We start from the raw sequence: 16,681 nt of genomic DNA on the forward strand, positions 1-16,681 counted from the left end.
GCTTCGTAGTTTGTGTCTTTAAGAAATTTTCTATTTAAGTTTTAGAAATGGTTGGCACAAAGTTGTTCATAATGTTGTCTTTTAATATCTATCAACTCAGTAGCAATGTCACCTTTCCTGATGTTGGTAATTTGTGTTCTCTCTCTCTCTCTTCTTTTTTCTATGATTAGTCTGGTTGGAGGCTTATACATTTTCATGATGTTTTCAAGGAGCCACATTTTGGTTTCATTGATTTTGTTACTTTTTCTGTTTCATTGATTTCTCCTTGGCTCTTTATCATTTCCTTTCTTTTGCCTATGTTGAGTTTAATTTGCTCTTATATTTCTAGTTTTTAGGGTGGAAGCTAATATTATAGATTTTTAGACTTCTCGTCTAATAATGGCATTTAACATGCGATAAATTTCTCTCCAAATTCTGCTTTAATGGCATCTAACAATTTCTGTTATGTCAAATTCTCATTTTTACTCAGTTCAAAACTTTCCAATTACCCTTTTGATTTCATTGTTAATCCATGTATTATTTAGAGGTATGTTATTTAGTTTCCAAATATTCTAGATATTTTTCTGTTATCAATTTCTAATTAATTCCTTTTTGGTCAGAAAACATACATTTCATGACTTGAGTACTTTTAAATTTACCAAGACTTGTTTTATAGCCTTGAATGTGGTCTATCTTAGTAAATGGCTCATGTGCACTTGAGAAAAATGTGAATTCTGATGTTGCTTGGTGGAGTGATCTACAAATAGTGATTAGGGCAAGCTGGTTGATGGTGTGTTCAAGCTTCTATGTACTTACTTATTTTCTGTCTACTTGTTTTTGTCAATTATTGAGAGAGATTGAAATCCATGACTAGAATGACAGGCTTTCTTACATTTGCATTTCTATCAGCTTTTGCTTCACGCTTTTTGAAGCTCTGTTATTGGGTGCATAAATGTTTGGGGCTGCTATATTCTTTTGATGAGTTGACCCATTAATTATTATTAAATATGACTTCTTTATCTCTGATAATGGTCTTTGTTCTGAAATGTTTATTATTAATACATCCATCCCAGCTTTATTCTGAATAGAGTTAGCAGGGTATATCTTTCTCCATTCTTTTACTCCTAATAATTAAAAACATATATACAAAAGACATCTCATGTAGGTAGCATACAGTTAGGTCTTCATTATTTATCTCATCTGTCGATCTATGCTTTTTAATTGGCATGTTTAGACTATTGATATTTAATGGTATTATTGACATGGTTAGGTTTAAACCTGACTGTTATTTTATTGCCTTTTTTTTTTTTCTGTCTTCCTTTGGATTATTTTTATGGTTCGTAATGGTAGTATGGTAGTAAATGGCACATGAGCCATTTACTAAGATAGAGCACATTCAAGGCTATAAAACAAGTCTTGGTAAATTTAAAAGTACTTTTGTTGGCTTCTATGACATATATCTTTGTCTTGTTTTTTAGCAATTGTTTTAGGGTGTATAGTACACATATTTACTCCTCACTGTCTGCCTTCAAGTGCTATTATAGCATAAGGGCCCTACAATATAATCTTTCTGTTTATCCCTTCTCAGCCTACTGTTGCCCTACGTTTGAATTCTACAGATACTATATCCTACACTGTTATTATTTTTATTTACATATCCCATAGTCTCTTAAGAATAACAATAAGAATAAATACTATATACTTAAGTGTGCAGTTACCATTGTAGATTTTATTCCTTTGTGTACGTTCAGATTTCCATCTGGCATCATTTTCCTTCTGCTGAAGAATTTTCTTAATACTTCTTGTAATGTGGGTTAGCTGGTGATGAATTTTTTTTTAGCATTTTACATTTGAAAAAGTTTTTATTTCACTTTTATTTTTGACGCACATTCTCACTGGGCATGGAACTCTATGTTGACAGTTTTTTCCTTCAGTACTTAAAGATGTTGCTCCTCATTCTTCTCACTTATGTTGTTTCTGACACAAAGTTTGTTGTTATTCTTAAATCTGTGCCTCTTTATGTTATGTATATTTTTACTCTACCTGCATTTAAGATTTCTCTTTATTCCTGGTTTTGAACAATTTGATCATATTCTTTTCTTGTTTAGTTTTCATTGTATTTCTTGTGCTTAGAGTTTGTTGAAATTTATGGTTTTCATCAGATTTAGAAACATTTTGGCCATTGCTTTTCAAAAATATTTTTCCTTTCTCCTTCTCTTGCAGAGACTCTAGTTGTTTGTATACCAGCCTACTCACTGTTACTACCCCTCACTGATGTTTGTTTATTTATTGTTAGTCATTTTTCTCTCTGCTTCAGTTTGTTTTTTATTGCTATGTGCTCACATTCACCAGTCTTTTCTTCTGCAGTGTCTAATTTACCATAAATTCTATCCAGTGTATTTTTAAGCCTCAGACATTATAGTTTTCATCTCAACATTTTGATTTAAGTAAGTGCTCTGCTGAATAATTGAAGTTCGTCATCTACACATCTCTGGAGTTCTCTTTGTGGAACTCTCTTGTCTGGTACTGGTTAGTTCCTGCTCCTTTGTCTCTGCAAACTCTCACCCCATCTCCTCTACTCAAGGAGTCTCCTGGGTCACCCAGGTTCTCCCTCCCTGTACTGTGACCTGGAAATCCTCTCTCCAGGCAGTAAGATGGGCAACTGTATGGCCTACCTTTTTGTTTCTCCCTCCCAGGGTTCACTGTCCTCTGTTGCCTGATGTGAAATACCTTAAGAACTATTGTGTCATATTTTATCCATTTCTGGCAGGAAGGAAAGCCAATCCGGGTAACTCCACGTTGCTTAAAGGCTGATTTCCTGTCTTGTAGTTTTTTGATTATATATCTGACATCATTAATTTGATGCTGAGTGCAGGGTTTTATGGTATTTCTTTAAAGACTATTGGAATTTTTCTTATCTCATAGTTAAGCTATTTGAAGATCAGCTTGATTTTTTTGAGTCTTGTTTAAGTTTGGTTGTAGCAGGTCTAAAGTACCCTTTTGCTCTAGGGCTGGTTTTGTCCCACTGCTACTGAGATGTGACTCATGCCATTTGTCAATTTATTGCCTCTGAGCTCCTGATCCACATTCTTCTCCTGCACTGTGATGATGGAGCTTGAAGCATTTTTCCTCTTCAGTGAGCACAATATTGAGCTCTGTCAACAGAGGGTGCTGGAGGGAAATTTCAGGAGGAAGGAGCTTCTTTTTCTGATTCTGGCATGTTGTCATTTTTTTTCTTATACTGAACACTGTCGGTGGTGACTGACCCAGTCTGATGACCACCTGGATGTGGCCCTCCAAATATAGACTCCATGCACACCAGGTTTTATGCCATCTCGTTGGCAAATGGGTTTCCAATGCCCCAACTCTCTCTGCACACTGGCCCACCAGCCTTGGCCTGTCTGTACTTGGAGGATGTTTCCTGTTTCCACGGTTGCTGAGAACCAGCTCAGATTTGCAAATTCCAGCAAAGTTATTTGCCATCCAGTGACCTGCAAATACTGTCTCCAGTGAGGCCTGAACCCAGCCGTGAGGAGGAAGACCTCCTCCCAAGGTTGTCCATTCTTGAGTATTCTCCCTCAGCTTTAAAGCGTTCTTTAGAATTCTCTTTTTGTCTTTAGAGTTATGCCCTTATTATAGTTAATCATTCTTTATATTAAACTTTTTGCTCAAATTATTGAGTAGTTTGTGTCTCCTGATTGGACCATAACTGATATGTAAGGTGGTTTTTTTTTGCCTCTATTAAATGCTGTATGTATTCAGTGAGGTCTCTGTACTCTGGCTGGTTGGCACTTAAATGTCCCATACATATGTAAAGCTTTGCCAAGCATTTTGCCTATAGTCTTGTGACCATTTGTCGCCTGGCCTGGTGGGGTTGTACTCTACTCACGCTCAGACTGGTGTCCGCCAGAGACTCAGGGGTCCTCCATGAAGTCTCCAGACCTCTTTCTCTGCAATCACCCCCCTCCTGGATACCCTGTCCTACAGTTTCCATCTGCCTCATCTTCCCCAAATGTCAATTTTTGTCTCCTCAACTCTGTAAGATCTCAGGGTTCTGTTTATATTGCCCCTCCCTGCTCTGTGGTTTGGAAATTACTTCTCGGTAGGAAGCTGTAGTGGTCTTAAGGCTCATTTCCATTTCCTTCCCTTTTCAACATCACAGTCTTGCACTGCCTGTTGTGCAATAGCTGAAAAAACTTGCTTCATGTATTTTTGGCCAGCTTTCCAGTTGTTTATGGTGAGAAGAAAAACCCCACAACGGTTACTTCTGGGCTCCGAGTCACACTTTCCCCCAATTTCACTGTTGACACTGGACCTATATTTTTCTAACCTGGTGCCGTCTCTTCCCACCGGGGCCCCACCGCTTACAAGGCTGGCTTGGGAAGCTACGTCTTCCGCTTACTCCCGCTCTAACACCGAGATGGTATCACTCGCTCTTCTTATTACAGGCAAAAATGGAAAGAATAGAAAGCGATTCAGGAAAATAAGCAGCATTCTGTGAAGCTACTATTATTGGGCATCCAGGTCTTTTCAGGAGCCATTCTTTGAATTGCTTTTCCCTTCTAAAGTGCTCTGGCTTTCTGATTACAGCAAATTACTATTTTCCTTTTTTTTTTTGTATATAATTCTTCTAAATCCAAGTGCATACAAAAAACGGATCTAAGTCAGGTTTCTAAGTGCCATTTCCTGCTGTCTCGGCTTTCACAAAGCCCCACGCAGAGCCACGGAACACCCCACATCCGTGCTCTCCAGGACCGGGCAGAGGAGAGCATCTAGGTAAAAGCGTGACTGGCTTTCTTGGTAATCCGAATAACAGAGCTCTCAACCCAAACTGAGATCGCTGTGTTGGAGGCGTTATGCTGAAACTTTCTGTTAACAGCCTTGGTTACCCTTTCCTTACAACAGTCCTGTGAAGATGCTACTAACGTATGTTCATATTTTATAGGTGAGAAAACAGAGGTTTAGAGAATTAAACAACTTACTCCAGGTGCGAACGCAAAATATTGCAGCCATATCAGTAAACAAAGGATGCTGCAGCCGTCAAGTCATCAACCACCCGCACAGTGAGTGGAGGGAACTCGGATGCAGACAAGCAGGCAGCCCGGCCTCTGCAGCCACTCCCAGCCGTGCCCCCTGAGGGGACGCAGGATAGGAAAGAACAGGGCCCTGGCCCTAGACAGCCAGGTGCACATAAAGGAATGGTTTCAGTGAGCCCAGAATTTTGCACCTTCCCACACATAGAAAAGCGCTAAATTCTTTAACTCGAGATGTCTGGTTTTCTTTAATTAACGACAATCTTTCAATGTTCTGACTACCTGGCTTTCGTTATAAAAGCTCCTATATATCCTGGCTCCTCCCCTCCCTCTTCGGAGCCGCCCCTCAGAGCCATCTGAGAGGCTGTCATCCCAGCTCAAGGGGTTCAAGTCCTCAGAAACGTTCACGGACTAGCCCTGTGCATCTATCTTAGCAGACACACGTCACAGAGTAGGTGAGTGTCGGGCCTGGGATCGACTCGGAGTTTTCTGACTTTAAACGTGTGCTCCTTGCAGCTACGCTGCACTGCCAGGACCTAAGGGCCAGCCTGGGCTATGTCACCTGCTCTGAAGTGGCTTTTGGGCAGACACGTCACCCACCCCAATCACGGCTGCAAACAGCCAACTCCAGGCCCTGCTCTATGCTCTACCCGTGCCAGATGGGGCAGACAATCAAGAATCCTACAGATGCTGAAACAGCAGAAGAGGTCCCAGCCGGGCGGGGCCGCGGCTCTTCTCTCCCCCCTCGCTGGGGGATCATCACGGGGTGGGAGCCTGGGGCGAGCGCTTGGCCCCGGAGCAGGCTTGGCCCAGCTCATCCACACTCCCAGCCCACAGCGCCTGTGGTCCCCTAGTGTGGCTGAGTCAGCGGGGTCAGGGGTCGGGGGTGGGGGTGGAAGCAGGTGGTAGCTAGTTGAACAGGGAGGCTGGGTAGAGGGAGGGGTGGGGCTCCCTCCCGGCACAGTCCCCGCAACCAAGTCACCGGCTGGATGGGGAGCCCAGAAGAGACACAACCCCGGAGGGATGCTGGGAGCCCACTGTCTGCCCAGTGCTCAGCACACGGCACTGACCCGGCTCTTCTTCTCAGTCTTTCCTCCTGACCTGGCCCCTTTCTGTCCTTCCCCTTTTTGTGGATGAGACTGTTGCCTTTCTCAGCGGGAAGTGGGCGCCAGCCTGAACCACGTGGCTGGCCTGGTGCCCGCAGGCAACCGAAGCGTCTTCTCACCAAAGCTGACCCTCTCCCAAGAGCGGCTCGGGAGAGCAGATTTTAAAATTCTCAGGCATTTTTAAAATCAACTGTTGAAATGCTGGTGGCTCAAAATTGGCCACGATGGGAGCATTTCCCCCGTGGAAACTGACAAAAACTGCAGACACTTCAGATCAGGCCCCCTACGCTCACAGCTAAGAGGACGACCCTTCTTCCAGAGCAGAGGCGGGACGCTGTGACCAGCCCACCTACCCTACCACAGTGAGCCCGAGGCTCACAGAGGTCACACCTGAGGCGGGAAGGGGGCAGGGCACAGCCGGTCAGGAATGCTGCAGCAATTAACATCAAAACGGTGGAGGGTTCTGCCCCCAGGAGGCCTTGATGCTCAAGGTGGTGGGAGATCTGACTTCTAGCAGAACTTGAGCTTCATTATACATTCACTGTAATATATCAAGATGGTAAATAACATGCCCACAGGCGCCATGACAGCTCCAACGCTAGCTAGCCGCGGAAGGTCTAAGAGTGGGAAATGGCCAACTTCCTGGGACTCCCAGCCCCTTCCCCAGGCTACTTAGACTGGTCCTTCCACTTATTAGCATGTGAAGACACTGAGCCCAAAAAAACTGGCAACACAGTGCCTTGCTGCCCGAGCCTCCTCTCTCTCTCCCACTTTGGAGACGACTCGCACTTGTCTATGGAGTGTGCACCTACTTTTACTCTAATCTGAGCACTCAACTCCCCACACCTTGTGGTCTTTCTCTTGCCTTTCAATGTGCCTCTCTAAATAAATCTACCTTCACTCAACTGTGGCTGGCTCTTGAATTCTTTTCTGCGCGAAGCCAAGGGCCCATACTTCAAATGAAGCCTGAGACACGGCCCTTCTCACACCCCACATCCTTTTTCCTGCATAAACATGACTTAAGGACAGACTTGGAGCTCAAGCCCAGGTCTCCTGAACCCAATTTAATTCCTCCAAGCAATGCTGTTGTTGATGTTCATAGATGCTGAGAAATTAGTGTCTCCTTCCCTACTGGAAACTGCTAATTGCAATTCCATTAATGTGTGAGCAGCCACTGTCTGCTGGCCCTTGGGGTCTGTGGGGAGTGGGGAGTGTGGGCGGGGGAGCTGCAGAGAAGATTCCTCTGTATTGGGACCCAGCACTGGGTCCAAGGACTCTACAGTCATTTGGTGCCCATGGCACACTTTCAAGTTCTGGACTTTGGTTGGACGACTCCATCAAATGGACTAAAAGACCGGAAACCAGGTGGGGCTTGATCATCAGGACCTGGCCACCAGGACAGGAGGGCCCACTCGGTGGACCATGTCCACCCCTCCGCTCTGCTCCCCCTCCCACCCACCCCAGGCACACGCACCTGTTCACAGGGCACACCTGGACTTCCTCGTCCTCCGACTCACAGAACCCTGCCCTTCAGAGCATCACAAGCTGCTTGGCTCAAGACAGGGACCCATTTGTTCTGACATTCACCTCCACAGGAGCACGTACACCCAGCAGGGCCCCATGGGCACGCATGTGCATGTCACGGAATTCTCGAGGGCCTTGACATAGCATCACTGGTTTACAGGGCTCTCGGTGTCCTGGGGACGGAGCACATCAGCGGTCCTCAGCTAGGGTGATTTTGCTCCCTGAGCACACTGGCAGTGTCTGGAGACAGTTTTTGTTACCATAATGAGGAAGAGTGCTACTGGCATCGTACTGGGCCCAGACGAGGGACACTGCTAAACATCCCACAGGGCACAGGACGGTCCCTGCAGCAAAGAACCCCCGCCGGGGTCGATAGTGTGGAGGTCAGGAAACCCTGGGCTACATGAACGGAGCAGGTTTGCAGGTGAATCACTGTCACAGAGACGACTGGCTGCCACTCCCTGCCCGGGTCCCCAGACTGGTGGTGAACTGGCACACGGTCACTATTGTACTCTTTGAAAGAAGCAATGGTTAGTGACAGCAGATGACAGAACTAGGCCTGTCTCCATGGCGTGTAGGTGGCCGTCTTCTCCCCGTGTCCCCACGGGGCCACCCCTCTGTGTGCGCATGTGTCTCCGTCTCCTCTTACAAGGACCACAGCCATCTTGGATTAGCACCACTCCCAGTGACCTTGTTTCACTCTAGTCACCTCTTTAAAGGCCCTCTCTCCAAAAAAAGTCACTTTCTAAAGTGCTCAGCGTTAGGACTTAGGAGTTTTGCAAGGGACACAAGTCAGCCCTAAAGTTTACCAAAATAACTCATAGCTAAAGCATCTCAAATTTGGTTCTAAAATCAGACTTGCTTCCGTGGAAGAGTATGATTGTTCTGTCTTCTCAGATAAACACAGCAGAGTGTTTGTCAGGGCTCGGTGGCCCCCGACCCGCAGCACGTACTCCTCCATCAGGCGCCGGCTCGGCCCCTCGATTTCCTTGCAGCCCAGCCCAAGGCCGGCCACCCTCCCATCTTCCGAAAGAGCCACAGTGAGGTTTATTCTGGAAGCTAAGAGTGACAGAAGTGGGCTTTTCGGCCACTGCAGCAGAAGGGGGGCTGGTCAGAACCAGAATTACAGAATATAAAGAAAGCGGTGTTTCTTGCACCCTGCACCTAGAGCTCTGAGATTCGAACCCCCCTCACTCTGCCTTGTAAACCCTCATCAGCAGCCCAGCAAGGAGGAGGTGGCTGTCTGCCCCTTCATCGCCCAGGGGTACGAGATCCAGATGCCTCACCCCTGAGAGGGTGAATCTGGATATCGCGTGGACCACCCCTAAAGAAGAGACCTTGATTTAGACCTCGTTTGCACCATTCCTCAAGTTTCTATTCATCATCAGAATTAGCAAGGTTGATGTGGCACCAGGGTGTCCAGGAGAGAAAACAGGGGGGTGGGGGGGGCACCTCCAGCGACGATGGTGCCCCCCCAACCCCCGAGCACTTGGAGGGCTTTTTTTTCTTCAGCAGGGCTGGGGTGAGAGGACACCCCTGGGGTCCCTCATCCACTGCCTGGACCAACTTTATCAAACTCACGGCATCACTGAATTCACACCATCTCTGGAGGCTTCACTGCCCTGGCGGGGGGAAAGGGGGAGTCCTTTCTCTGGTCTCTCCTTCCTGTTAGTTGGGGTGGGACCCACTCCCTCCATTTGCGAAGCGCCCCTCCCTCCTCCTCTAGCCTGAGGGGGAGAAAAGGAGAAGACAATTGAGACCTGGTGAGTCGGGAGCCCCAGACCCCAACACCCGGGCCTCTGTTTGAGCAGCCCTGACATGCCTTGGAAGGACTGGGAGTGCGACAGACCGAAGAGTGGCCCCCAAGATGTCCCCACCCTCACCTCTGACCTGTGAGTGTGCTACGTCCCAGGGTAAAGGGGACTTGGCAGATGGGATTAAGTTAAGGACCTTGAGGCAGGGAGGTCTTCCTGGGTGTGCGGGTGGGTTCGGCGGAGCCCAGGGACTCACAGAAGGGAGACAATTTTCTGCCTCTTTCTGCCTGTGTGGACGTAGCCAGAGAGTGATTGAAACAGAAAAAGGAAAAATGATAGGGAATTTGATGATTAAGAACGTAAAAAATAAAGTGGAGACATCCTTATGGGGAGTGTGGGGTGGGTCTTTAATTCCTGGAAACCTGAGTCATGGCTCCTCAGCTGCCCCCCAGCCACATGGCGGATGCACGTGGTCCAAGGTGGCATCCCCACGGCCAAACTCGTGGGAGGACGGGTGTGCAGACGGCGGGCGCCACCGCGGAAGTGGCCGTCCCTCAGCATCTGAAAGTGCGCTCTGTGCTTCTAAAAATCACATTCGGGGAGACTAACGGTCCCTTCCAAATGACAGTGTCTTACAGCCTCAGCGAAGAGTTCAGCCTCTTCGTTGTGACATTATGCGAACAGAGAGGTAGCTCTTAGCTGCCCTGGGTCCAGCTCCTCCAGTTAAACCCTGAGTTTGAACCGTGAGTCAGCGTCTTCACCGGAGGGTTCACCAACTCCCATTTGCCTTCCTCTTTATTTTCTTCGCAGAAGCACATCCCCAGAGAAGGGACCTGGAACACAGTTCAATCACTGATGAATATTTTACACCAGGTCAATCGACTGTAGACACGTTCTAAAACCAGCTACACCCCGGAGGCTCGCATGACGTACCCTCTCTGGCACGGCTGCTTAAACACAGCGCCAGCGGCTCACACACAGACCTCCACAGGGGTGCTGCCCTGCCCCTCCCACGGGCAGTGGCAAGTGTCTGCAGACACCGTCCTTCGTCACAGTGCGTGTGCTGTTGCATCTAAGAAGCAGAGGTCAGGAATGCTGCTACCACCCCAGACACACAGGACAGTCCCCAGCACAGCAGGATTCTGCCCAGATGTCAGCAGTGCGGAAGCTGAGAACCCCATCTGTCTACCAACTGCTTGAAGAGTGGCTTCCATTCTCAAATTTAGCATCACAGAAAGATACAGGGATTGCATTTGCAAACCCGAGATGAAAGCACGAAGTGAAACTTTAGCCCTCAGTTCCTTCATCTGTTAAATGAATGGTTTGGAGCAGACCTTTCTTCCTCAGGCTTTTTGTTTGTTTGTTTACGAGCTCTGCTCTCCCTTTCCCCTTCTCTTTTAAACGTCCGGAAGTTCCTTGGTCAGAGGAAATTTGCAAGCACTGCACCCTGCGGGGAGGACCCAAGGGGGCTGGTGTTGATTCAGCGACATTCTCTCCCTCTGTTCTGAGAGCCTGGGGGCCGGGGTGGGCGTGGTGGGGGTGGGCCTGCGCATGTCCACCTTCTGCTGCCCCGACGAGGCCCGCCGGCAGAGCCCGCGGTGATGTGCGTTTGTGACATGCACGGGCAGACCCTGCTTATTTGGGGGTGGGCAGGGGTGGACACTGAGCCGTCAGCATAAGGAAAGTGGCAGGAGTTTGGAGGGTCAAGGCTGGCATCTCATGGGGGAGGGTGCCAAGGGTCAGGTGAGCGCGTGGGAATTTGGCCACAAAGACAAATGAGTTTTTGGAGCAGTGTCAACATGCAATTCTCAGGCCGTGGCTGGTGCGTGCAGCGCTGCTGTCTCTGTGGATGATGGGGCTCCCAGGAGAGCCGAGGGCTGTAGGATGTGGTGCAGGAACGGAAGATGTGGTGACATTTGTGGGAGCAAGAGGACACTTACGGAGCAGCTAGTGCTGGGGCCGACCAGGAGCACCCTCAGAAAGTCTCCCCGGTGTCTCCCAGTGTGGCGGGGGTGACCGAGCCATGCATTTGGACAACGGTCAACTGGTGGCCCAGGAACCGGAAGGGCTCAGGGATATCTGGGTCATGACCGGGAAACACCACCGTGAAGACACTTTGGAGGGGAACACACATTTCTACGCAGGTCCAGAGGGGACAGGAAGAAGACTGGGCATCCTCGGGTCTGCTGCCTGGGCATTTCAAGTGCGGAAGCACTTCGTTTCTCACGTACCCCGGGGGAGGGAGGAACGTGCTTCCTCCGGCAGGGCAGGGAGCGGCTGAGACCAGGCGCTTTGCACAGCACGGAGCCAGTGCTGGTCAGGCTCCTCTGCAGCCCCCAGACCCCTCCGGGGCTCAGCGACACCTCGCTACCCACTCCTGTGGCCGGTGGTGGTCCCACGGCCAGGTCAGGGACCCACCCTCCATCATAGGGGTTGTCTGCACCGCTGCACTCCCAGTCTCAAGGTCACAGGTCCGCTGACTGATTAATTTGATGAGAAGGACAAAGGCAGAGGGCGATCGGTCCTGAGGAGAATTTTGGGGCAGGGGCAGGAGGAAGTCTGAGTCCTGAGTCTGCCTGCCTTGGCTCATCTCACTAGCTGGGTAAAAGCCACCCTGCTTTGCTGGGTGGGACGCACCGCAGGTCGGTCCAAAGGGCCCGTTATTCTCTGCACGTCCGCCACCTGCTTGCCTTTTCAGCAAGTGTTTCCACGGCCCCGGCCCAGTGCCGGGTGCTCTGGCCGCTACGACCTGCCCTTGTGTTCTGTGGTGACTCCAACGGCGAGAGGGAGGGGATCCTTTCCATCCAGCAGCCCCGAGTCCCCAGAGCCAGCCAGCCAAGCAACTGTCCTTTCTCTCCCTATTCAAATCACGGACTCCTCGCCGGGCCATGTACTTAACCCCCAGAGCGGCAAGGAGTTACCATGGGAGCTGATTTCTAAATTCCTTGGTATTGTTTTTCATATCATCTTGGCAGCAAATGGCCAAAGTTACTATCAAGGTGACAGCCTCTCCCGTCAGCCTCCTGCATGTTCTAGGGGGACAGGCAGGTCCCTGCTGCCTGGGATGTCCGGACACTTATCTCCATCCTGAGGAGGGGGTGTGGCGACCCCAAATCCTCAGGCTGCTCGGCTGTGCTGCCCAAAGAGAAAAGAGGGGCGCGTACCTTTCTCACCAGCTGGGCGAAGTCCGCGCAGTCCCGGGGCGGCAGCTGGAGGAGGGGGCGGGTGCAGGAGTCCAGCGCCGAGCCGTGGCCCACGATCAGGGTGACGCCCGCTGCGGGACAGAGCACATCTCAAGGTCAGAGCAGGTGCAGAGAGTGCCTCTTATTAGACGGGGCCCCCAGCGTCGTTGGGTGGAGCACGTGGTGGTGCCGAGGCCCCGAGAGACCCGGCTGGAAGCAGCAGTAGGCGTGGCCGGTTGGAGCACAGTCCGTGCAGTCAGCCCGGTGGTGTGTGAGCTCTTCCGAGCCTGTCACGTCCTCATGTGGGCCGGGGGGCTGGAGGGATGGCACGGCTGTGCTCCAGGCCGCCCTCCTGTCCAGGCCTCGTCCTGTGAGCTTGAGAGTTATCAGCTGGTTGTTACAACGGGCCTTGGAAGGCTCTGACTTTAGAGAAAATCAGGAGTCCAGGGAGGGGCGGGCCTCCCTTGGGTGACAGGACATGGGGCCAATGCTGGGACAAGGCCGGGCTTTGGGGGTTAGACCAGCCGAGTGAGTCAGGCAGACGCCTGAGGCCAGATCCACTGAGCTGCCTTAGGGGGAGATCAGAACACAGAGCTTCCTCTGAAAGCCAAGGCTGATGGCAAACTGGTCACGTAGCCTCTCCTGCGACTGTTATGTTCTCCCTCCATCGACACCCAGACGGAAGCCCCCATCCGCGTCTCCTGTGTTGTTTCCCATCAATGTCACACTCATGTCTTTGGCCCCAAAGTCATGGTGCGGCTGCCAGGAGGCTGCTCTGGGAGCCGGACACACAGGCCTGACCCCCGGCCCATGCTCTCCAGTGGGGTGACTTGGGCACGTGGCCTCTCAGCGCCTCTGGGCTTCAGAGTCTCGCGGCGTAAATGGCAGAAATGCTTCAGATCGCCCAGGAGGGCGAGGACTTAGCAGGTGAGGTCTGTGAGGGGCCCATGCCAGGCAGTCGGCAGGCATTCGCTGTCACCCTCTAGCCCCGCTGGATCTTCTGTTGCTCTGTCTGCTGAGCCACACGGCCCTCTCCTTCCCGCCTTGCTCATGCCCTCCTCCTCCTGCTGGGCTGTCCTCTCCCTCCCAGTCCTCCTCACTCAACCGCTCAGGCACTGCATCCTGAGCGCCCGGCCACGTGCCACAGCCACAGATGGCTGGGTCTGCGTCCCTGCAATGAGCAGCCAGTGGACGGGGTTCTGCAGACACCAGAGGTGACGAAGCCATGCTTCCACCTGTGTGTCCAGAAGACCTCACGACTGTAGGGAGGGGCTCGGAAGGGAGGATCGTCCACAGACACTGAAATTCAGCCTGGGACGGCGGAGGCTGGAAATGGGATAGGCGGAAAGAAGTAGGGTGGGGCCCCAGAGCGCAGGAAAGGCTCTGAGTTCATTCTGCCCCCCAGTGTGTGAGTCTGATGATTAATCGAATGCCACTAAGGTGTGGTTTCCCAAAGTTCCCTCCCCAGGGTGCCCATCAGGCAAAGCAGGCAACGGGGACCTCCTCGTGGCCGGGGTGGGTGGGGTGCTGGACACGCCCAGGTTTTGGGTCTCGAGCGGGTACCCCACGGTGTACGGGAGGGGGCCAGGGGTTCAGCTCTCCCTGAGGTCCTGGTTCTCGGGGCCCTCCGTCCCCTGAGCCCCCTGGGACGAGGGGTGGAAAGAGTGCAGGTGGGGCGAGGGGGCCGGGGGTCTCTCACTGACTCTGCCTGAACTCTCCTTCCTGTTATTTAATATTCCAGATGCTTGCGCCCCTTTCGCCCCAAATATTCAACCCCCTGAGGGGACAGCACGTGTCTTCTTCACTTAGATTTTCCCACAATGTTTTATCTGGTGCCTGACACACCGCTGATGTTCAGAACACACTCACTAACTTCAGTTTCACAGGACTCGTTTTTCGTGTTTTACCGTGGACACCTTCACACAGACCCAGGGGGCCAATGTGCCGTGTGCCCCGTGCACCCGGCGTGGAGCCCCAAGAGCTGCTGCTGCCTTGCTCGCCCTGTGTCGTCTGTCTGCTGCCCCAGCCTCCTTTTCCAGGAAGTATTTTTTTTTTTAGACATTTTTATTGAAGTACAGTTGATGCGTAATGCTGTGTAAGTTACAGGTGTACAACGTAGTGACTCGCAATTTGTAGTTCTCCTCTGCTGGGGGTTATTATAAACCGGTGGCCAGACTCCCTGCTGCACGGTATATACTTGGAGCTGGTTTTATACCTGCTAGTCTGAACCTCTTACTGCCCCCCATGCGGCCCCTCGCTCCTCCCTCTCCCCATGGTAACCGCGGGTTTGTCCTCTCTGTCTGTGAGCCTGCTTCTGTGCTATAGTCACTAGTTTGCTGTATGTTTTAGATCCCACATGTAAGTGATGCCACACAGCATCTGTCTTTCTCTGCCTGACTTACCTCACTTAGCACAGTGCCCTCCAAGTCTACCCATGCTGCTGCAAATGGCAAAGCCTCATTCTTTGTACGGCTGAGAAATAGACCATCGTGTGTAGTGCGCATACACTGCATCTTTACCGTCATCTGTCGATGGACATTTAGCGAAGTATTTTAAAGCGTATCCCAAACACAGCGCCGTTTCACGGGATACACCCCAGTTTGCATCAGTGAGATCCCAACCCCCAGGGGTTGCTGGGGCCCGAGGACGGCGGGGCACTCACCATCCTGCGGGCAGGCGCTGACGATCTGGCCCATGCTCACCGCACACCTGTGCACGAAGTCCTGGTAGCTCTCGGCCGGCAGGAGGGAGGCGAGGGGGAAGGCCGGCCTAGGGCAGAGCGGGGGCGAGGCTGCTGGCCGGGCCTGCTGGCACTTGGGGCAGAAGCAGCGAGACGGCTCTGCCTCCAGGCAGGGCTCACGGGCAGCAGCGAGACTCGGTTTTGAGCTCAAAACTGGCAAAAGGCTGCTGTTGGGGCTCCAGTGTCCCTTCTCCAAGAGCACCAGACAGGCTAGTGATGGCAGAGTCAGCCATGGGCAGAGAATGACCCAGGTCCTCTGGCAGACAAACTCCAGCCCGGCTCCCTGACCCTCTTCTCAACAGGCCCGACCTGTGGGCTTCGTGTCCAACCTTGGGGATGCAGTTTTAGCAAGAATCCTGCTAACTCAGTTTAGCCAGAATCCGCCACCCCTGGTATCTGATCACACAGAATATCTGATCAAATTCAGCACCCCCCACACCCTGGGGGATGTCTGACCCCTGGCCCGCCTGTGGCAAGGATGTTCTATGTGCGTTTAGCAAGAATCACTGTATTCTCCTAGGATTTCCCTTCCCCCACCCTGCTCCCAGGCAAAAAAATCCCCACTTGGCCTTGTATGTGAATCCAATCTCTCTTCCCTGCTACAAACCCCCATTGCAGTGGTCCCTCTTGAATAAAGCCTTCCCCACTGTCTTTAACAAGCGTCATGAATAAGTTTTCAATAAGAATGAGAAAACCCCAGCAGCAGTCGCCATGAGACCCCTCACCCGCAGCCCACGTGGGACCCCCACCCGCAGCCCACGTGGGACCCCCACCCGCAGCCCACGTGGGACCCCTCACCCGCAGCCCACGTGGGACCCCCACCCGCAGCCCACGTGGGACCCCCACCCGCAGCCCACGTGGGACCCCTCACCCGCAGCCCACGTGGGACCCCTCACCCGCAGCCCACGTGGGACCCCCACCCGCAGCCCACGTGGGACCCCTCACCTGTAGTCCATGCTGACGTTGAAATTCGCCTCTTTCAGCTCTTCCAAGGTCATGAGGGTCAAGGTGTTTTTGCCAGCCTCCCATTTGGTCCATTCAAAGATCCCGGGTTCCACTCTGATCTTTATTTTTTTCTCCAGTTTGAGCTCTGGACTCAACAGAATACAGACATTTATCAGCCTCAGTGTCCATTTTGGCCTTATATCAATGAGTCTCTTCCTAGGTCTAAACCAAACCTTTGGAAAAAATGCAGTTTTTGTTGTTGAATGTTGTCCTGTGATTACGCACAGCCAGGACATTTCTCAGACAAAAACCATGGGCAGCTGGAGGCTATCAGATGGGTGAGAACCCCACTGTCCATCAGGAAGGGACAGAGTCTCCTGGGATCTGGGAAGTGCCCCACTGCTCGTCCTTGCTTCAA

At 51.3% G+C, this 16,681-nt stretch overlaps 1 protein-coding gene across 5 annotated transcripts in view; it reads right to left on the bottom strand.

Annotated features, from left to right (window-relative positions):
• Positions 1 to 9,662: 9,662 nt before the first annotated feature.
• Positions 9,663 to 16,681, bottom strand: part of UBASH3A (ubiquitin associated and SH3 domain containing A) — a 40,012-nt gene continuing 32,993 nt past the window's right edge. The window contains exons 11-14 of one of the 5 annotated variants that reach the window (XM_014553297.2): positions 16,264 to 16,408; positions 15,241 to 15,347; positions 12,561 to 12,670; positions 9,667 to 10,229 (exon numbers count right to left, since the gene is read on the bottom strand). In XM_014553297.2, coding sequence (XP_014408783.1) covers positions 10,092 to 10,229; positions 12,561 to 12,670; positions 15,241 to 15,347; positions 16,264 to 16,408 — 500 coding nt within the window. In that variant the 3' untranslated portion in view covers positions 9,667 to 10,091. Of the gene's footprint in view, positions 10,230 to 12,560; positions 15,104 to 15,240; positions 15,715 to 16,263; positions 16,409 to 16,681 lie in introns of those variants that run through there. The other 4 variants (XR_004312579.1, XR_004312599.1, XR_004312587.1 and 1 more) reach the window with 4 other exon arrangements.

The sequence above is a fragment of the Camelus ferus genome, chromosome 1, assembly GCF_009834535.1.
Source record: "Camelus ferus isolate YT-003-E chromosome 1, BCGSAC_Cfer_1.0, whole genome shotgun sequence".
Classification (NCBI taxonomy): Eukaryota; Metazoa; Chordata; class Mammalia; order Artiodactyla; family Camelidae; genus Camelus; species Camelus ferus.